Source organism: Pollicipes pollicipes, unplaced genomic scaffold, assembly GCF_011947565.3.
Source record: "Pollicipes pollicipes isolate AB1234 unplaced genomic scaffold, Ppol_2.1 Scaffold_4740;HRSCAF=5597_pilon_pilon_pilon, whole genome shotgun sequence".
Classification (NCBI taxonomy): Eukaryota; Metazoa; Arthropoda; class Thecostraca; order Pollicipedomorpha; family Pollicipedidae; genus Pollicipes; species Pollicipes pollicipes.
Window position 1 is genome coordinate 36,664,223 of NW_023596545.1, and position 21,325 is coordinate 36,685,547.

At 58.7% G+C, this 21,325-nt stretch overlaps 2 protein-coding genes and 1 pseudogene across 3 annotated transcripts in view; 2 read left to right on the forward strand and 1 right to left on the reverse strand.

Annotated features, from left to right (window-relative positions):
• The window catches only part of LOC119098299 (cytosol aminopeptidase-like), a 29,960-nt gene that overhangs the window by 1,816 nt on the left and 6,819 nt on the right, over positions 1–21,325 (forward strand). The gene's annotated exons all lie outside the window — the stretch shown is intronic.
• On the reverse strand, positions 71–8,214 carry LOC119098557 (cytosol aminopeptidase-like; annotated as a pseudogene).
• LOC119098556 (tyrosine-protein kinase Fer) lies at positions 8,351–16,752 on the forward strand (the record flags this gene model as incomplete). Of its 2 annotated transcripts, none has more annotated exon segments than XM_037221520.1 (3): positions 8,351–8,455; positions 15,782–16,001; positions 16,578–16,752. In XM_037221520.1, coding segments are annotated over 2 exon segments (324 nt in total). In that variant the 5' UTR covers positions 8,351–8,455; positions 15,782–15,788.

Sequence of the window (21,325 nt, forward strand, 5' to 3'; positions counted from 1 at the left end):
TTCTTTGTGTTGTGCGCCCTAAACAGGCCAGATAGTGGCTGTCACCCGGCTAAATCACAAACTGCCAACGGTTTTCCTTATTTGTACAATCTTTATTTGTATGGGGTTCAATGTGTTGCAAGAGCACGACCTGTTAGTTATACAAAACCTGTCGCTGTTAAAAACGTATTGTCAAAACGTCGTCCATTGACAACTTCCCACACCATGTCCAACGCACCAACCCTGCTATTGGTTCAATATCACAAGGCACCCGCAAGCGGCCTGAAAAACGTGGAAGATCACTGTCAGAAACTCGACAATACAGTCACATCATTCGCCCACAAGTTTGGCATCTGCAACCACTCCACTGCATCCAAAGCACAGCTAAGCCACCCTCCCACCGCAGCTCTAACGATGCGGAGCCACAAAGCGTGCTTCCGCGTGCCCAAGAGCTTTGTGGCTCCGCTCCACATTTGCTCCTGGCCGACGACCAAACAGCGGCGCGGGTGGCGCGGCTCAGCGGTCACCGCCACAACTGCCAGTTCGGACCGAGGCCGCGCGTTAGCGGGAGCCCTGCTGGCAGATGGCCTCGGCAAACTCGAGGACGGTGCGCGTGGGCCGACCGCTCATGCCTTTGCTCAGGTACGGCACATCGGTGGTGTTCTCCATGGTGCCAGCGATGTCCACGTGCAGCCAGGGCAAATCCTCGGCCACAAACTCCTGCGGGGAGGGATGGTGATGAGCGGAGGCGACTGATGGGCTCCAAGCAAACACATTCGAAGTGAGGAGCACTGGATACGCTGAGCAAAACGCCTGATCTGCACTTGTTGCTAAGCAAAACAAACTACAATACATAACAGTTTCATGTGTGCTGTTCGAAAACCTAAACGCATGGTTCCAATCATGAGCTCGAAAAACTCGACGCTCTCACACCCCAAAGTAACTAGCAAACAAACTCAAGTCATTTCATCCCCGTCCCCCTCCGCCGTCCTCCCTCCCCCCACCCGCGGGGCCGACCAGACCTGAAGGAAGGCGGCCGCCGTGCAGGCGCCGCCCCCGGTCGCCGAGCCGATGTTGTTCAGGTCGGCCAGCCTGCACTCTGCCGGCAGGAGGACGGCGCTCAGCAGGGGCCGCCTGAGCGGCGGCGGGGACGGCGCCTGACCCCGGGGAGAGGGCTAACCGGGGAGAGGCCAGTCTCACCCGCAGGAAGGCGGCGGCCGTACAGGAGCCGCCGGCCGGTGCCGAGGAGCTCAGGTTGTTGAGGTCGGCCAGCCGCCCGCCTGCGCACACCGCCACCCAGCGCTCAGCAGGGTGCACCACGACCAGTGGCATCTGTTACTTTGCTCACTTGAAAGCCGACAACCTTTTTGATTACCTGCACTGCTTTACAACCACCCGTCAGACTTGTCATGAATGTCCATGCCAATATGTGGCCCTTCAGAAAAAAATATAACAGAATAACTCACATTGGTCACCACGTGCTAAGTCTGTCTTCGTGGCATCAGCGCCCGTCATACTTACATAGTCTGTATCTGTACTTACAATATGCACCCGTTTCTGGTACCAGTACAAGCTTATCTAAGACATTCTTAAATGAGCAAAAGGCGAAGATGCCGTGGTGCAACGCCCTCTAGTTTCCCAAATAGCTTCGTAAAAGCCTGCGCGGGCCAGTTCCCTTCCTGGCTGCTCATGACAAGCATTTATAAGAACCGCACATATTGAGGATCAAGCAGGACGAAACAGTTCAGCAATACACCAGACCTGCGGCTGCGGCAGCGAGTTAGAATACATGTCTTACTTGGCAGACGGCTCATCTTCCTAGCCTCCCAAACATGCAGGCATCGAAAAAGGGTTGCGAGGTAAGCAACGCAGAGGCTTCCACACCCGTGGCCTCCGTAAGAAGCACTTACGTGCTATCGTCTGATCCTCGGAGAGTCCCTGCCTCTCAACCTCCATGCTTAGTCCGTCCGTGAACCAGTAACAACGGGGGAGACAAAGCAAACAGAGCCTCACGCACGAAACACGCGCCCGTGCGGTGCGTGTGGCCACGTGCTTCCCGTTCGGAACGGGACCCGACGCCCGAGACGGACAATCACCCGTCACCGACTCTGTGTAGCGTTGTCAGGACGACGCGCGCCCCATTGACCCGACCCGGGGCTAGCACCACTCACCCTTCATCGACTTGGTGTAGTGTTTCCAGAGGGGCATGCGCCAGACGCGGTCGCCCGTGTTGGTGCCGGCCGCGCGCAGCTGGTGCCACGCGGCGGTCGAGTTGGTAAACACGCCGACGGCCGCCGAGCCCAGCGCCACAGAGATGGCGCCTGTTGGCAAGAGCACAGCGTCCAGTTAGATATTACGGGACGGCCATTTCACCCACATATCCGACAGAAAATACAGCACGTAACTTCAGGTGCCGACACCGACTGCTTCCTGTCAGGAGTGAGCTTTACTTCGACGTCAGAATGGAGTGATTTTCAAGATGTGGATGTGCGTGCTTGTGCATGACATCGTGTTCACTGGACAGCGCACTACGAACAGCAGCACAGCAAATATGCATGAGCATTGCCAGGTACCAAAGGTATTCTCATTCTCGAGACAAACGTGCCATCACGGAAGACCCTTGAATACACCTTAGTTCAACACCATGCGTCGCCTCCAAAAAGCACAATCAAGGCCGGGCGCGTCACCCTGCCGCCACGCGCCACGACTGCCGCCATTCGCGGCGGACCCCATCCGTCCGGCAGGGGCTCAGACCCGTCTCCGCCACCGGCCCCGCCACCGGCGGCAGCCTCTCACCGGTGAGGGTGGCCATGTTGAGCATGGCGCGCGGCCGGCACTCCTGCGCGTAGCAGAGAGCGTCTGCCAGGATCAGCCGCCCCTCGGCGTCCGTGTTGTCCACCTGGCGGCACCGCGGCGACCGAGGTCAGGTCGCACCGCAGCGACCGAGGTTAGGGTAGTACCGCACTACTGTGGCCGGGTGCAAGGGACCGGACAAACGCACGTGGGAGGCACTGAGGATCCGCCGCAGATACACCAGATGCGGTACAACGGCACAGACTTGCTTGAACACGACACCCTCTGTTTCCCAATGAGCCAAAACACTGCGCTGTTAGCATCTCTAGCTCTCCATGTGCACCGACGGCTGCATCTCCGTCGACAACAGAATACTTCGTTTATGGCCCCAGAATCAGAGCGCACGGTTCCAGGACACAAACGTGGACCACACCGCCAGACTGGCACGTCACGTACCACACTCTCAAGTAATACGTGGCTCATGCGAGGCTGACATGACCGACTCTCGGGATGCAATCACTTTGCACGTGTTACAACATACAGCAGCCGCTAAACCACACGGCATCAATGCCAGCAGATCACTGTCCAGGCTGCTTCCGACCAGACCCAACAGCTGGGAACCCAGCCAGCCGGCTGGCCAGCCGTGCGCGCCCGCCGCACCTGCACGGTCTTGCCGTTCATGGCGGTGACGACGTCGCCGGGCTTGGTGGCGCGGCTGCCCGGCATGTTCTCGCAGAGGGGTATGAAAGCGCGCAGGTTGGCCGCCAGCCCGAGCTGCGCCGCCGCGTAAAGCACGCCCACCGTGCAGGCGGCGCCGCCCATGTCCGCCCGCATCGTGTCCATGTTCTTGGCCGGCTTCAGCGAGATGCCGCCCGAGTCGAACGTCACGACGCCCTTGCCTGGCGGCGAGAGAGGCGGTGACGGGCGGAGGAAAGGCAAGGCGGTCGCGGTATGCAGTTGTGCAAACAATGCTCGTGCAGTAAAGACAATTTACGAGCGTTTCGGTGAGAATTTCGCACATGGTTGCTGCCCGGCCCAAAATTGAACAGAAACCTAGCCTTTGTTTGACCACAGTCCTAAACGCTTATACCAAAATCGGAGCCACGCAACACATCGGCTGCCGTTGGACACCCCACATTTCAGCCACTCTGCTATTCCTGCCCACCCTTCCCGGCACTCGGACGCGATCCTTCAATCGTCGGCCACAGCAACAGTAAGACAGCACCTCTTTGTCCTCCGACCAGCGTCCCATCGCCGGACGAGAGTCTCGTTCCCGGGCGGAAGCCCCCTCGTCAGGCGCGGGGCCCCCTCGCCGGGCGGGAGTCCCCTCGCCGGGCGGGAGCCCCCTCGCCGGGCGACAGTCCCCTCGCCGGGCGGGAGCCCCCTCGCCGGGCGGGAGCCCCTCGCCAGGCGACAGTCCCCTCGCCGGCGGGAGCCCCCTCCGGGCGGGAGCCCCCTCGCCGGGCGGGAGCCCTCGCCGGCGGGAGCCCCCTCGCCGGCGGGAGCCCCTCGCCGGGCGGGATCCCCTCGCCGGCGGGAGTCCCCCTCGCCAGGCGAGTCCCCCTCGCCGGGCGGAGCCCTCGCCGGCGGGAGCCCCCTCGCCCCCCGGCGGAGCCCCCTCGCCGGGCGGGAGCCCTCTCGCCGGGCGGGAGTCCCCCTCGCCGGGCGGGAGCCCCTTCGCCGGGCGACCGTCCCCTCGCCAGGCGACAGTCCCCTCGCCGGGCGGGAGTCCCCTCGCCAGGCGACAGTCCCCTCGCCGGGCGGGAGCCCCCTCGCCGGGCGGGAGCCCCCTCGCCGGGCGGGAGTCCCTCGCCAGGCGACAGTCCCCTCGCCGGGCGGGAGTCCCCTCGCCGGGCGGGAGCCCCTTCGCCGGGCGACAGTCCCTCGCCGGGCGGGAGCCCCCTCGCCGGGCGGGAGTCCCCTCGCCGGGCGGGGAATCCCTATCGCTCACCGACGACGGCGAGCGGCGCAGCGTCGGCGCCGGCGCCGCTGTAGCTCAGCTCCAGGAAGCGCGGCGGCTCGGCCGATCCGCGCGACACGCTAAGGAAGCGCCCATGCCTCGCTGACGGATCCAGGCCTCGTCCCGCACCACCACCTCCACCGGCAGCGAAGACATGGCCTCCGAGACACGCTGGCCGATGGGAGGGGATCACACTGCAGACCGCGCAGCCGGGCACGGGTCGGAACCCACATCCATCCCTCCGTGTGCAATAAAGCAAAGAACAGACACTTCGGTTGTTTTAGAATATTTTATGGAATGAGCATTGGCATTGGCAATCTACATTGAGATAATTCAATGCTACGCTAACTTCATTTTCCTGTTGCCATGCAATAGAAGTCACACGTCGCACGTAAAGGAGCTTCCCAAACAGCTGACAAGGTGGGCCAGCTGTATTGTCGCCACGCCACTCCAACTAAAAATCGCCACTCCAACCGAAAACCCAATCTAAATCTCTAACGCACAAGTCCGCGCCACTGCATCCGAAGAGCGTTACTCCCGACCATCACAGATCCGCTGAGTCACACCTGACCGACACCACAGAATGCTGACCTCACAGAAGAGCGTGGGAGTCAGGTAGTTGGCTGGGGCTTTCCATCAGTGTCCTCGCCAGGTTCTGTCCGGAAGCCTTCAGGGCACCACGGCGCCAAAGCTCACTGACAAAACAAAAGCAGGAGTACTGAACCGATAGCTTTCAAGCCACAGTCGCGTAACCACACCTATCAAAATCGCCTACACCGAGATAGCATACGTTATGCCAACCATACAAGCCCCAAATGCAACACACAACCATGACATCTAATCCAACAAACCACAAGTACGCTGGACAGGACGCGGCCCTGTCACCGTCAGCAGACGGCCTGGAGGGCGGGCCGGCGGATCCCCGGCGCGGTCGGCAAGGAGCGCCCACCTGTCGCCGCCGGCACAGCTGAGCTGCACCGGCCGCTGACGGTCGGCCTCGGCCTTCAGCTCGTCGTACGACCAGAGCGCCAGGTGCGCGCCCTCGGCGCTCGCTTCCGCGTGCTCGGTCGGCTCCACCGTCACGTGACTGCACTGGACGTCACGCAGGGCCGTCACGCCGCCTGTCGACGTCATATGGCTGGGGCTTACGTAACACACGGCTGACACGTGGTTATGGCCCATGCATCATAGGGCTTGCATGCTGTCTGCCAATGCTACACACCGCATGGCTGCAGCTGACGCCCTGCAGAGCTGACACAGTCACATACACGCACACACACGCACACACACGTACACACACACGCACACGTCAGTGTCAGTGTCAGTCGCCGTCACCGCCAAACGACGACGGTGGCGCCCGAAGAGCACCGGCTCAGTGTCGTGAGACAGCCGACAGGTGTACACCATGGACGGTGCACTCACTGGCGACGGCGTGGCGGACGTTCTCGCGGCCTTGGTGGACGTTCTCAGCGTCGTCCACCGTCTGCTCGGCGCTCTCGCCGAGCCCGACCACGGCCACGCAAGGGAACTCGGCAGTCAGGCCGTACAGCAGCCGCGGCGTGGCCAGCTTTCCCGAGATGCCGGCACTGTCGCACACGCGGACGGAGTGAGGACGCAGGCGTAAGCTGGGGCTTAAAAATGTGTGGCTGTGCTGATCTGTACTGGCTCACAGCAGTCACATGTGAGACCATCATGCTCTGTTGTGGTCACTAAGATGTAATGAAGCAATGCATGATTACATCAGTTTTGCACCAGAATGAAGCATATTTTTAGAATAGTTACCAAAACCATTCATTGCCATTCATCCATATTAGCTTCATATTAATGCACAAAATACTGAAAAAATGGCTCATGACATAGCATTGATTATATTAGGGATCCATATACTGATGCACATGCTCATAATTATAAAAAAAAACACAGGTAACAGACCAATGAAGCATGAAAAACATAACACCCACCATTCAAGCAGCTCTGTGAGGTGACCACCAAGCCTCTCATTAAACTTTTTGGTTTCAGTTGTCATTGAACACTTATCTCCATCTTTGTAGACACAAAGCACCAGCCCATTCTGCAACATGACAGAATGAAGACGCATGGCTAACTAGGCTATGAGACCATGTTTCATATCACATGTCAAAACAATATGTTCACTATTGCACCATGATTTCAGAGTGCAAATAATGACCATGAACTGTGTGCTTTCAAAGGCACCATATTAAGCAAAAACAAACTGCCCCCAAATGCACTTTTCATTCTGCAAGAGAAACACACAACTCAAACTTTTCTTCTGGAAGAAAAGCTATCCCATGAATGAAATAGTTTTAAATAGTCTGAGTACCTAAAACAGCAATGGAATATATGAGACAGCATGAGTCCAGGACAGCCCAAAGTAAGCACAAGGAATTACAAACCTTCACTTTGCTATCAGATGAACTAAACCTGGTGAAGGCTCGCCCAAGAGCTGCACTGGTCCGCAGTCGTTGGTGAAGGAGTGCAGACATAACCAAAAATGTAAATTGCAGTTGATTTGATCTCAACTAGTAAGTCACAGGTTCCAAATTCTGGGAAGATCAAGTAGCAAAACCAACAGTGACAAGTTACACTGCACAATGCAAGCACTCCACAGCTTCTAAGCTGAACCTGCGAAACACAAACACATGAGTAAACAGCCTATTCTAAATTAATTTAAAACATGTTCAATAAACATATCACTGTATCTGTGTACCAAAACTTGAAACACGTATTACATTCCTTGGTGACGAGAAAACATAGGTCACCAAATTTGTGGTTGAAAACAGGAAAACAATTAATCACATCTTTCACCAGTGTAGGATACATTTAAATCCACTGGTAGAAATGAAAACATGACACTAAGCATTTCAGGCTGGTGACAAAAAGGAATGGAAGTTTTTTATTGCCATGCACAGCTTTTTAACTTACAATTGCCTGAAAATATGACCATTTACATCAACTAGTTTTATCTAACTTTCTCAAAATGAATCACAAATTTCCTAACAATTTTTTCCAGTCACTATCATTCACATAACCTCATACTCCACAACTAAAACACAAATCTGTAGCACAATCATGTGAACAATTCCAAACCCCAACCTTTGGGTGTTTTCCCCACTGCCTTCCAACTTCCAGACAACAATCCTTGACCCTATCTGAGAAAATTTAAGCCTGACTGAGAGGTAATGAATGCACCGGTCGAAAAAGCACACATGATCCAAGGACACACCCTGTGGCCTGTTGGGATTTGCAGTATTAATGAGCATGTTTTTGAACAAAACGAGGATGTCATTTGTTACACATCAGGAGATTCAGACAGCTTGAGGATTGCCTTTCTGACCCACTCAGCAGGTACACATCATCAAATCTCAAAAACATTCGTGACGTTTCTACCACCTACCCTAACAACGAAATATATAATGAAAGTGAAGGCGAAAATGCAAGACCTTGAAAAAACCAGGATTTATAGTTTGCGTCACATTATGTCGCACACGCGCAAAACTTTATGTTATACATATATGGCGCAAAAGGCGCAAGAGCGTAACAGTCATCACGGAAATGCTGCGGGTTGTGTGCGCTTGATGTGAGTTATCACTGGTTGCGGTTATCGCCCGCCCATTTCACACCGTTTCTTTATTGCATTGGTTTTACCACGGAGCCAATATTCTGAATCTTTTCGAGATCTTCACTTCTTACACTTCTTTGCTGGTAAGCTACTCCTCCCATTCCGGAAGGGAAGGACCAAACATGACAAGTAAACTGTTTGGACCGTATGTGTTTGTGTTTGTGCGTGGTATCGCGGACAGGACGTGTTAGCGAAGTTACTTAGTTCCCGCCAATGATTTGTAATCGTGCTGTTTGCACTTATGTTGATGTCTAATCAATTTACACTGACATGAAGCTGTCACTCAGTATGTTTTCTTGGGTGGATTGCTGTGGATATGGCGCTGGTGCTCTGCATGTTTGTAGGTTGTGATCAAAGTGAAATCCTTCTGTCAAAATCTGCATTAATAATCACTTACGATGATTGTAGCTATTGGTATGCTCTTGCTTCAGCATGTCACATCGTATTTCCCGAACTATTGCATGATAATTGGAGTGGAATGATATTAGTAACACATGTGCCCACAAACTGGTCCCCATGGCTGTTGTGCCATGCAGCATGGAATGCATTTTGTGTAGGATCATTGTAAGAATGTAGGATTTGCTTTTTTCTGAGCACTGTAGTAACAAGTGACATTGCTGGCCTAATAAGGTCAGCAATTTTGCTTTATTTAATCTAATGTGATATAACCTAACCTAATCTAACCTAACCCATCTTAGCATAACCTAACCCTACTCCTACCTTTACCCCTTTTATTTTTTTTACTACTGCAACAGGGGGTGATAGCAGGGTCAACATCCATTTTGTTTGTGGCAATACTGTACTGGCAGAGTTATATCAGTATTCCTCATATTCTTGAATAGGAATGCAGGCACATGTTTTGAACATGCAATCAAACTTTGCAAAGTTACCTTGGATGCTAGATAAGTGTCATAATTTTTATACAGATAGCATTAACTCTTATAGCAGTTGTGGTATGCAAGTACCAATCTTATTTCCCTTTGAATATACCAGTTAATGCCGAGTGCTAAAAGTAATTTCAAGTTGATTGGCTACCATGTCTTGATATAAATGATGTAGCATTTTCAAAAGTGGTTGATAGTATGACACAGTCAGTACTGCACATAAAAATTTGTACCATCATGATGGATACACTGTATTGATGATTTGACATGCTTGCAATGCAGAAAATGTGTTCTGTCATTTGGCTGTTTGATTGGAGTTGCAGTCACACTCATTAAAGGCACTGCAATGCTATAAACTTATGGGGTAGTTTTCAATATTTGATATTACCAATGGTGCTATCATTGATCAGACTACCATTGTTTAATTGTAATGACCACAGATGTCAACTACCATTTAACATGTATTTGGTCTGGTCATTAGATCCCAGGGTAAAGAGGGTTGTGAAATGCAATGTATCTGCAGGTCTTGACTGAAGAAGTTCTGGAGGCAATTTTGAGCCAACTGCTCTGCCTGTGGCCAGTTTTTTTAAGTATGTTGTCTTCATGTTTTCATGGCTTTGTGATTTGCAAAATGGGTATAAAGGGATTGTGAGATCACCATAGGGTCTGATGTAAGATCAAACTAGTGTCCAAGGAAAGGCCACCATGGAAATAGGTCAGAACCACAGACTTTTTGATGGCTTCATTCAGTAGGGCATAGTAAAGATGTAGTATTATGTAGTGCAAGGAATGTTTTGATGCAATTTACAATGTCCTGGAATGACATTGACACATTGTTTGTGGGTTTAATCAAGACCAAATCATAAGTTATGCCCAATGAGTTTATGGCCTGGCATTGGAATCTAGAATCAGTGGATGCAGGAAATGAACCCAAACCACCTTTATTCAAACCACAAGAGTTTGTCAAAATCCATCAGAAGCACATACCACCTACAATGAACTTAGGCATCACCTGAGATGCATGAACATCATTCAGAAATCAAAGTTTCTAACAAGAATGTGGCTCAAGTTTTGGATATTATGCAAATTGTCAGAAATGTAGGGTATTTGACTCAAGATGATGTCCAAACACATGTAAACCCTAGGTGTGAAGTGATTGTCATGTAAGCATCAGCATACTTGAAAACATGTTTAACATTATGGCTTTACTGGATCCTTGTACACTTGCAGTAGGCGTGAATGCGTGTTAAACACTGAGCCAGAGCAAAATATTGGATCATTGGGAGATGATGCAGCCTCTTCATCCATCTACCTGACCTTGCATCTTTTTCAGCATTGCATCCAAAAGCTGTGAATGTAATTCAACATACAAATGCAAATGAAAATTGCCTAATAGTGGATCAACAGCCACTTATATATGTTTTATTGTGCATGAGTCTGTCCTGATGGGCGCAAAATGACCGCCGCCATCGACATGTCCTTATCCTTCTGCCTCAGTCATCAACATCATAAGTATGTTTTGTGGCTGGAGGCCATCATCAGTGAAAATTGGTGTCATTCTTTGAAACGCAGGTAGCTTTGCAATGTAGGTCAGGGAACCATATGCAATGACGCCCATTACTGGCATTGTCACCTTGCATTATCAGGATGTAAAGTGCTCTGGTTCCTTCCTGGCAATGCATCACATCTATTTAATCTGCCATAACATTTAAATGAAGCCCAAGAGCTGGATTTTGTTATTGTACAGCTAATTTTATCATGCAAAGTTATGCCCTCTGTAAACTTTGATGCTGCGACGAGGACCTCCAATGAAAGGTCCCCAGTCTCCCTCCCACATCTATTTTCGTTGGTGTTTGGGACGGACAACAAGACGGCTTGCCCGTTTTCCGTCACCGAGTTGGCCGCATGCGTGGTGGGGCACCGCGTGGCCACGCCCGGCCTCCGGCGGACGCGGTGCCAGCGCGGGGGTGGGTGTGGTCCGCGGGCTAAAACGGTCCCGGTCCGGCCGGCGGCCCGGCGTCGGCTGGAGCCGGCCCAACAGCCGTCCTGCCGGCACCTCCGGCGCGGCACAGTCGGCGGCGTTCGGCAGAGCTGCCTCGCTGGGGCCCGCTGGCAGCGGCACACGGTGCGGGCCCGGTCTGAGGTGTGGCTGTGTTGCCGGCGGCTGGGCGCTGACCAGAGTGCGCCGGTCTGCCCGGCCGTCGTGCGGCGTGTCGCTGGTGAAGCTGTCTGCCGGACAACCGCGCTTCGAGTCGCTGACAGGTCTGTCTGCCGGACAACCGCGCTTCGAGTCGCCGACAGGTCTGTCTGCCAGACAACCGCGCTCCGAGTCGCTGACAAGTCTGTCTGCCAGACTACCGCGCGTCGAGTCGCTGACAAGTCTATCTGCCAGACTACCGCGCGTCGAGTCGCTGACAGGTCTGTCTGTCAGACAACCGCGCGTCGAGTCGCTGACAGGTCTGTCTGCCGCACATACGCGTGTCGAGCGCGGGCGCCCGCTCCGAGAAGCAGCGGCTCGCTGACGGCTGTGGCCGATGAGCTGCCGCGGCTCGGCGCCGACACGCCAGCCGGAGCGCCGCCTGGTGTGCGGCGGTCCATCCGGCCCCGGCGCTGGTCTTGTGCGGAGGGGCAGCTCGCCCAGCTGGCTTCCGATTCATGAGGAGCGTCGGACTCAGCGCGCATGTTCCTGCCCATCGCATCCTCCGTATGGATGTGCGAGCCAGTCACTGGACGGCCCCAAATGGAGAGCTGGTTGGCTGAAATTTCTCCATGAATGCGTCGGTGGTCCGATCCCGAACAGGATCTCGCCGGGACAAACTAGCTTTGCCGTCTTTCTTGCATTTCGCCGACAAGTACGGATCTATGTACGCGCGTTGTGAAGGGTACCGGTGTCAGCATGTGACCATTGACCCCGGTAATGTTCGTATCCCGTTTCAAGTAACGCCCGGCTCACGACTGTGTCAATCCTAGCGCCGCGTGTGAACTAAGCTTGCACGAGCTCGCCACGGCCGTGGGCCTGTCACGGAGCCCGGGGCTTACCGTTGACGTGACACGCCCACGTTTCACGCGAGCCGGCCGCGACGCCTCCGGCCGGCCGTGCCAGATCCCGCCCGACTCGGCCCGGCCCGGCCCGACCCCTCCGGGCCTGTTGTCGGGCGGCCGGCCGGTGCGGTCTGCGGCGCCGCCGCAGTGTGTTTCATCCGACGGCGGACGGGGCTGCCTCCAGTCGATGGTGCCGGCTGGCTGGCGTGGTGGGGGGCGTGTCAGCGAAATCCACTCTATGTGGGCCAGCTGGCCGATCCGGGTGTTCGACTACCGATGTAGTTGCCGTTTGCTCGGTTTGTCGTCTTCGACGTCATCGAAAGCACCAATTACCCGCCTGGTGTGGATGCCCACCGCCGGAAACGGGGATGGCAACCAACTGCGGCCGTCCCTGTGAAGGGGGGGGGGGAGGGGCTGAGTGGTGCGCTGATTCATAGGGATGCACGGCTGTCGTGTGTTGTTAGCCAGTCGGTGTCAGTATGTGCCAAGCCGCAGCGGGGTCCATTTTGAGGAGAGGCGTGTGCGTGATCTGATCGCAGATGCAAACCGCCCACCCTCCCAGCTCTGCCAAACCAGCGAGCTGGGTGGGCTGGCGTTGGTGCCAGTGCCTAGTTCCGTGCGTGGGGTCGATTTTTTTTGCGCGTGGAGGGGCCAGGCTTCATTGGCTTCCCCGCGAGCTGTGAGAGAACGAAGGTGGAGTTGGCGGACCACTTGACCGCGCCGGACATGCGAGCATAAGCAAAGAACAGTGTGGTCGGTGGGGCATGACAATTTTTGGCTGGAAAAGCACACAGGTGTTTTCGTGGCCTTTCTCTCTCCGTAAGTGTTGTACACAACGTCGCTGGCTGTTTCTCAGCGAGTCTCCGCAAGCGTGCATTCCATTACGCCCGCGCGGTTTCCTGTCACGACAAGTCTGTCTTCATGGAAGCCGCCAGCAGCGGAATGTCGGAACCAACGGGCCGCCGGGTGCCGGAATTCACTCGGAAGCGTGCAGCCGCCAGCTGAATGAGCCGTGAAAGGACCAAACGATCCGCTACGTCCTCCGTTCGGCACGCACCCGAGTGTGACGGCGCTCGCTGCAGACGCTGCCCGCGGGCGCCGGCCTGGTCGGCGCGCCCAGCTGCTGGCGGTCCGCCCACGCGTCGGGTCACCGCTCCGGTCCCCTGTCCGTCCCATCGCTTCCACTGCTGGGGGGGGGGGGGGGGGACGCGCCGCGCCGAGCAGAGGTCACCGCACGTGACCGCGACGGTGGGAGGGGCGCCGCCGCCGCCGCCGCCGCGCGGCCGGACGCGCTGCGTGCCGCGCCGGTGGCCGCCGTCACGTGCCGCACCTGACCGTGACGTCGAGGAGCCGCATCGCCGGCGTCGGCCAAAATAACGCCCTGCAAACCGCCGCAATTGGCTTGATTCGGCACAATTGGCGCCGGCGTGGCCTCGAGGGCGCGCCCCCGGCTGTCAGTGCGGCTCGAGTGCGCGGTCTGTGCGCGCGTGCGGTGCCCGTCGCCGCGCAGCCGTCTCAGCTCCGCGGAGGGCAGACCCGGGCCGCCGTCGTCCCGCCGTCCGCCCGGCGGTCCCTCAGCCCCTGATCCGTCGATCGTGGCACCTCTTGGGGCCCTTGCGTTGCTGCTTGCGTTCTTTGTGCGATTGATAGGTCATTGGCGTCCCGTGCGCGCTTGTCTAGCTCGGGCGTGACGTGCTTATGCCATTCATATCGGCGCTCGCACTGCGATTCGCGATGACGCCCTAGCTTAATGGCCCCGCCGTTTGTTTTGGCGGAGCCGGCGCTTGTGGACCTTGCGCCGCTGTCGTGCCGTATGCGAGGCCGGCGTCGGTAGGGGGTCGGCTTTTTGGACCCGCGTGGCGTCCGGGCGGCGACTCGTCGGCTTCCGCCCGTATCCGAGCGGCTGGCGCGGCGCTGCCGCTAATTTTAGTAGGCGTCGGAAGTGCGCGCTGCCTCTGGGTCCATTCAGAAATCGGCGCCGCCCGCCCGCCTTCTGTCGGAGAGCCAGCTCGGGCGGGCCGCGGGGCGCGGCGCGCCGAGCTGGCTGCCATACCGACGGCGTGCCTTTATTATTGGCGTCGCCGTTGGGCCGCTGCCCGCCGAAGCCGGCGGCGGTCGTGCCGTCTGGTTCGCGGTTTACTGGCGAGGGAGCGAACGCCGGCCGGCAGAGGCCGCTGCTGCAGCACCGTCGAGCTCCACGGGCCCGCTGTTAACGCAAGTGGGGGTTTGTGTCCGTGGGTCTGCCCCCATGGGTCTGCCGTGTCTCTGTTGGCCGGTGTTAGGGCGGGATTCTGCCGCCAGCAACCCGCTGCTGAGGGACATTGCGGTGACACTGTCCTCTCGCCAAAAGCGGAAGGCCGGCTATGCTCGCAGATATCAGAGAAGCCCTGCCACCAGGCCCACGGCACGCGCGTAGCAGAAGGGTGACCTGCCGTCAGGCCGCGGTGCGTTGATAGCACAACGTGGCTCGGTCATCAGAGGCGCACCGCTCGCCGACCGGCAGCCGAGCGAGGTTCCGCCCCCCGCAGGCCGAAAACTCGTCGTCGGCAGCGGCGCCCATCGCCCAAAGTCTGACGGCCGCGCCGCCACCGCCGCTGGCACCGATCCGGCGCTGGCCGCATCCATTATCGCCCGCTGTTTGATTAGATGAGCGCGCCGGTTCCGGTGCGGCCGCCGCCGGGTGGGAACGCGCGCTCGCGATGATCGCCCATCCGTCCACGGCCTCACACGGCCCGTCATTCACCGCCCGGCCGTCGGCGCCCGCTCCGACCGGCGCATAACTGTCCTGCGGCTTTGTAGCGGCCGCCGGAGGCGTGCACCCGGTCACACGTCCGGCGCCGCTTTGTCCGGCGGCGGCGGTCGACAATGGCTCGCGCCCGTTCCAGAGGGGGCCGCCTTTCCGGGGAGAAGCTGGCCGCACAGCGACGGGCTTGTTAACGCGGCGTCAGCCGCCGGCCGGCGAGTGCGAGGGGGTATTGTTCGAGGCGCCGCGGCGCTGCGGGACCCGCGCGCTCGCTCGCCCTGGCCGCCGGCGCGGCCGCCGGCGCCCGGCCGCGCGCCATGGAGCGGTTGGAATCACTAATCGACGCGGCCTGGAGCAGGTGAGTGCGGCTGGCGTTGATACGGTGCGTGCCGGGCGGCGCATCTGCTTACCGGCCGGGGCGCGGCGGCCGGCGGCGCCGCGCGGCGGCTGACTCACCGACCGGCCGCGGCGGCCGGCCCGTGCGCGCGAGGGGCGGCGCCGGCGTCGGGGGCGGGCCGCGCGGCCGGCCGTGCAGGTGACCGGCTGGCCGGCGCGCTCACTTTCACCCGCGCCGCCGCGGCCGTGGGAGCGCCGCGCGGGACGCCGGCAGCGCGCCATCGGTGTGACGCCGTGCCGCTCGGGCTCGCTCCGCGCCGCCGGCAGCAGTGCCTGGGTCGCGAGCGCGGCCAGTGTGTGTGTGAGCGCGCGCGCGCCGCTGACGCGCCGTCCCCCGGCGGCAGGCTGAGGATGGGCTTCAGCTCGGCTCTGCAGGGCCGCGCCAGCCACGAGGCGCTGCTGTCGCGCCAGGACTGCGAGCTCCGCCTCATGGACACCATCCGACGCTGCCTCCAGCTGCGTGTCAAGTGCGACCGCGAGTACGCCGCCGGCCTCACGCAGGTCGTGGCGCAGGCGCAGAAGTGGGAGCGCGCCGAGGACATGGCGGGCAGCCTCATCGCTCAGGTCAGTGGCCGCGGGGTGCCGGCTGGGGTCGGAGAGGCGGCAGCGCGTGGGAAGCTTCCGTGCGGCGACTTCCGTGATGGTCGGTTAGGCTTTGCGGTAGCTGCGTTTGTTATGCAAACCGCTTGTTTTTCGCAGTTTTGCTGCACCGTGTGGCGGTGTTTTGTCCGCAGAAATGTGTCGCAATCTATTATCAGCGATTTCACACGCTCGTGCACCCATGCGTTACCCAACCGGATACTATGGCACGATTGGTCGACTTTCTGTCTGTACATCTAGACTAAAGACTCGATTTGCCTCGACCATTATGATAAATAAACTATAGTGATGTTCTCCAAATGGTTGTAGACCAGTGATTCGGAACGCCAGAATAGATTCTAAAATCACCGCCCCGATCTCGCCGCCGGTGATTTTTAATCGAGGCGTGCAGTCGGTGCCAGGCAGCATGAGAACTATCGATTGTCAAGCGATCGTAGCTGATACATGACTGCTAAACGCCACCGACCGCTGTGCCCTCCGCCTGCCCGACCGTTACCGCGGCCGCGTTACCAGCCCCCCCCCCCCCCGTGCGACCGGCAGGCCTGGTCGACGATGATGGACGAGACCGAGTCGCTGAGCCGGCTGATCCGCGCCAACGCCGAGACGCTGGCCACGGGGGGTCATCGACAAACTCAACGTGCTGACGACTGAGAAGCGGGCCTCGCGCAAGATCTACCAGGACGAACAGAGCCGCATGGCGTTCGAGATTAGTCGGGTGAGTGTGACGCCGGTCCACCGGGTCTACCGGGACGAGAAGAGCCTCATTGGCGTTCGAGATCAGTCGGTGAGTGTGACGCCGGTCCACCGGATCTACCGGGACGAGCAGAGCGAGACGCCAGGCGAGTCAGTAAATGTGAAGGTAAGTTACGAGTAGCTGAGTTAAGTCCGGCCCCGCCACCGCCAGGTCAGCAGGCTGAATACGAGCGGAATGAATATGAAACGACTTCCAGCTCGCAGCATGGGCAGGGCGGCATGTAAGTCAGGTATTGGATCTATCCGATCCGTACAGCTGACGAACACCCTGTGCTACTACCGTATTGCTCTACGGAACGCGAGGCTTAAGTTGGCACGTCCGAAGGAGGGACGGCGCATGCGCAGTATGCTGCTCGTACAGCATTCTGCACCGTATCGCAATGGCTGACGTGTCTGAAAAGGCTGAGCGTGCTGGAGTGGGCGCGGGCCGCCCAGGCGGTATGACTCAGTGACCTCCCCAGCCGCACCCTACTAAGCCTTTCCGGGGCTGAGACCCGCCCGCGGCCTGACCCCGGCGCCGGGAGCCTGGCCGATTCCTCACGGTGGACGGGGTTGGCCTCGTCAGGCGCACAGCTTTGTCGCGGCAAGTGGACGCACGCACGCATCGATACACGTGATGTGGTGCGACGGCGGGGCGCTGGGGCGATCTCGTGTTGTCGCCCGGGTCGCGGCGTCGGCAGCCGGGCAAGAGCGGAACGCTGCCGGGGTCAGTCACCTCAGGTCGCGGCCGCCTGCGGGCGCACCTCCGCGACCTTCCGGTGCGCCGGGTACGTCGGAGGGAGCGGCGGCGGGGCGCCTGCCCCCCCCCCCCCCGCTGCAGCGCCGGTGACACTGGGCGCGCCGCCACCACGGTGTTACGTCACGCGGTGGCCACTTCTCGGCGCGCTCCCCGGCCACCTCGTGGCGCGCCACCACGACCGCCGCCGGACGGCCAACCGGACGGCTCGGCGTCTCTGCGGTTGGCCGCGAACGGGATGTTTTTGTTTCTTCAATTTCGTGTCGTTCCATGCGGTGTCGTAGGTCGACAGCCGAGGTGATGTTACCTGCGTCGTGATGACGCCGGCCGCCCGTCTTCCACCGTGATGCGCCGCCCTGGCCGCCCCGGTCGGGCCGGGTCGTCACCGCCACGCGACCTTCGTGATCCCATAGCTCTGATGCTCGCCACCTGCCAGTGACAGTGGTGCGGCGCGGTGAGGAGGGGACTGGAACGGTCGGCGCCGTACCACCGCGTGGATGAGGGGGGGGGGGGGGGGGGAGGCGGCGGACAAAATCCGGGTCTCGTGGCCTTCTCATCGGGAAGCCTCCGTGGGGAGCCGGTCGTGCCCGACCCAGGCCATTCTCCCATGTCTAATGGCCGCATTCAGTCACGTGTTGTGTTGTGTTGACGGTGATGTGGCGGGCTTTTCGCGGCACACCGAGCTTGTTTTTCTCGCCAAACGTCTTTGTCTCGGTCGTTTTGTGGCAGTGGTCATTGAGGTTTGATGTTCCAGCCCACTGGCTAAGCTGCAGAACTATTTTGTGTCCAATTACAATGGGCTGCACTGGATGGGAGCATGCTGAGGCTGTTAGTGGCGTGTTGGGCAATGTGCTATTTGGAAAGCGACGGGAGCTTACGCTGAAAAAAACACCACGCGTGGAGTGCACGGTCCCGAACAGCTAGTGCAAGAAGGAATGTATCACCTATTTCCAAGATAGATATATCTTCTGCTCGGTTACGGTACGTTCGCTTATGAAATCGAAATTAAATACTTGATTGGATTGGACTATGGAAGGAAGACAAATGTACCGCGTATCTGTCCAAGTTAATTGAGAGCGGAGGGGTGGAGTAAAGATGAATGGATGGATGATGAGTCCGGCGGGCGCCGGCATCCGCCGCGTTATCTCCCTCGAATCAGCGTCCAGAAACTCTGCCCCGCTAGGCAGACTGCTGGGCAGACGCCACAGGAGACCGCCCCAGCCGCAGCACCGGAGAACCGTGCGAGACTGATGAGCTCAAACGGTCCATCAGCGTTGTCTCGAAGCCGTGTGCTTTCGTACGTGACGAGAAAGTGTTTTTTTTTTCAAATCAGGCAGAGGACGCATTCGGCGCCGACGGAGGTGGGGATGAGACAGCGCTCGAGACTTCTGTACAGCGCGATGCTGACGTCTGGAGGAATTTGTTTCTTCTGCCTGTCCGCTCTGGGATTCGTGACTTCCCCGTTTTCTTCCGTGCTTTATTTGCCGTCTGCGTCGAACGACTAGCGCTTTCTTTCCGTGCCCACTGCTGGACTTAGAAAGCAGACACCGCGAGGAACGCGGCGTGGATGTGCTGCGCCTACGGATTCCCGCACGTCGTTCTCAAACATACTCACCACTCAATCACTGGCGCTTGTCGGGCTCACGCACGTGATGCGGGACATCACCAGCAGTGCGCGTCACAGGCGTTCGACACACAGCGTGTCACACTCGGTCGCGGCGCCCCGGCTGCCTGAGTTTCCGTTCTCCCACGAGCGGCACCTGCGCGCAGGTGGCGGTACGCCGGCTGCCGCTCGGGACGTCGCGCCCCGGCTGTCTGAGGTTCCGTTCTCCCACCAGCGGCACCTGCGCGCAGGGTGCGCCGACGCCGCTCGGGTGGCGGTACACCGGCTGCCGCTCGGGACGTCGCGCTCCGACGCGCAACCGATGGATCGTTTCACTGAGCCTGCAAACGGAGATAAGCCCGCTTTCGTGTTCGGTCGCGCCGCGTATCGGCGGTTGGGCCTCGCGCGGTTCGTTCCACGCCGCCGGTCAAGGGTGAGCTCCTCCCGTGTCCGGCTTCTGGACTGGACTGGACTGGACTGGACTGGACTGGACTGGACTGGACTGGACTGGACTGGACTGGACTGGAGGACTGGACTGGACTATCTCCAATCGAGACTGGACTCTAGGCCCGCTGTGCACCCCTCGATTCGGAAAGCCAGGCTGTCTGTTCGTGTTCCGTCGTTCTTTTCGATGCGTATTGGCTGCGAGGTCGCAACGGCCGTGGCAGCTTGGCCGAGACCGACATTATGTAAACAGCGGTTGTGGTCCTTGGTGGACGATACTTGGCCACGACTGTTTGTATGGCCCCTGGACGTGGCGTTGCCATGGATACGAACAACCAACAGATCCATTTCAGCGTGTTTGTGGACGCCGACAGCCCGCGGTTAGAATAACTGATGGGCTATGACGTTGCATATTCACGTCGGTCGTTTTTCCACAATGTCAGACATGCTTGTTGGCGTGCTGCATATTCTTGTGCATGTGGCAAAGGTCTAGTTTTGATGCCATCAGACAGCCTCCGGCCGTAGCGCCTCTTGTAAAGGCTACTCATCAGGTTTGCATGAAGGCAGGCCTTTGTACATATCAGCACTAGATCCGGTCACAAGTGATAAATAGTTCGTTTGCAGGCGCCTGATCTGGAAACGTAAGCTCTCAGGCGTGCGGTTTTGTCTTTACCCCGGTTTGTTTCTCACTGTCGGGGTTCGGTCTTCATCCCAGTTTGTCGCTCATTGTTGGCGCTCGGTCTTCACCCCGGTTTGTTGCTCATTGTCGGGGTTCGGTCTTTAGCCCGGTTTGTTTCTCATTGTCGAGGTTCGGTCTTTACCCCGGTTTGTTGCTCATTGTCGGGATTCGGTCTTTACCCCGGTTCGTTGCTCATTGTCGGGGTTCGGTCTTTACTCCGGTCTGGTGCTCATTGTCGGGGCTCGGCGCCCCACCCCGTCAGTTTTGAGACGAGCGGCCGGCGCTCTCGGTGCGGCAGCCTTCGGCGGCGTTTACCTGTCTTGATTGCATCGGCTGACCTTGGCGGCCGCTCTCAGCCGGCCCGGCCGTCGGCGTGTTCTCGCCGGCCACACCGCTCCCAGCGGCCCCCGCCACACCACCCCAGCGGGCGCGGCGCCCGGCCGTGCTTGCCACACCGTCCCAGCGGCGCCCGGCTGCGCTCGCCACACCGCCCCCAGCGGCGCCCGCCCGTGCTCGCCACACCGCCCCAGGGGCGCTCGCCATACCGCCCCCAGCGGCGCCCGCCACACCGTCCCAGCGGCGCCCACCCGTGCTCTCCACACCGCTCTCAGCGGCGCCCGGCCGCGCCCGCCACACCGTCCCAGCGGCGCCCACCCGTGCTCTCCACACCGCTCTCAGCGGCGCCCGGCCGCGCCCGCCACACTGTCCCAGCGGCGCCCGCCCGCGCCGGCGTCCGACCGCCGATCCGTCCGCGGCGCCGTCCGCGGTGGCTCATGTCTCGTCCGGGCACGAGCGCCAACCGCCACATACGAGGAGATTATTCGAGCATCGCGTCGACCACCGTCCGATTGTGCATTCCCGGTGGTTGGCGTGATCTGTTTGGCGTGATTGGTCATCCCGCTGGGTCGTGCCTTGGCTTCCGACCGCGCTGTCGGCTTTTCCTGCGCTGACTGCGCCCTGGCTTTTAACTGCTGTCTCCGGCCCTCGGCTTCCGACTGTGCCGTCTCGGGCGTTGGACGAGCGGCGCTCGGTCGCGGGTAGCACAGTGGGATTCGGCCGGACTGGGGGGCTGT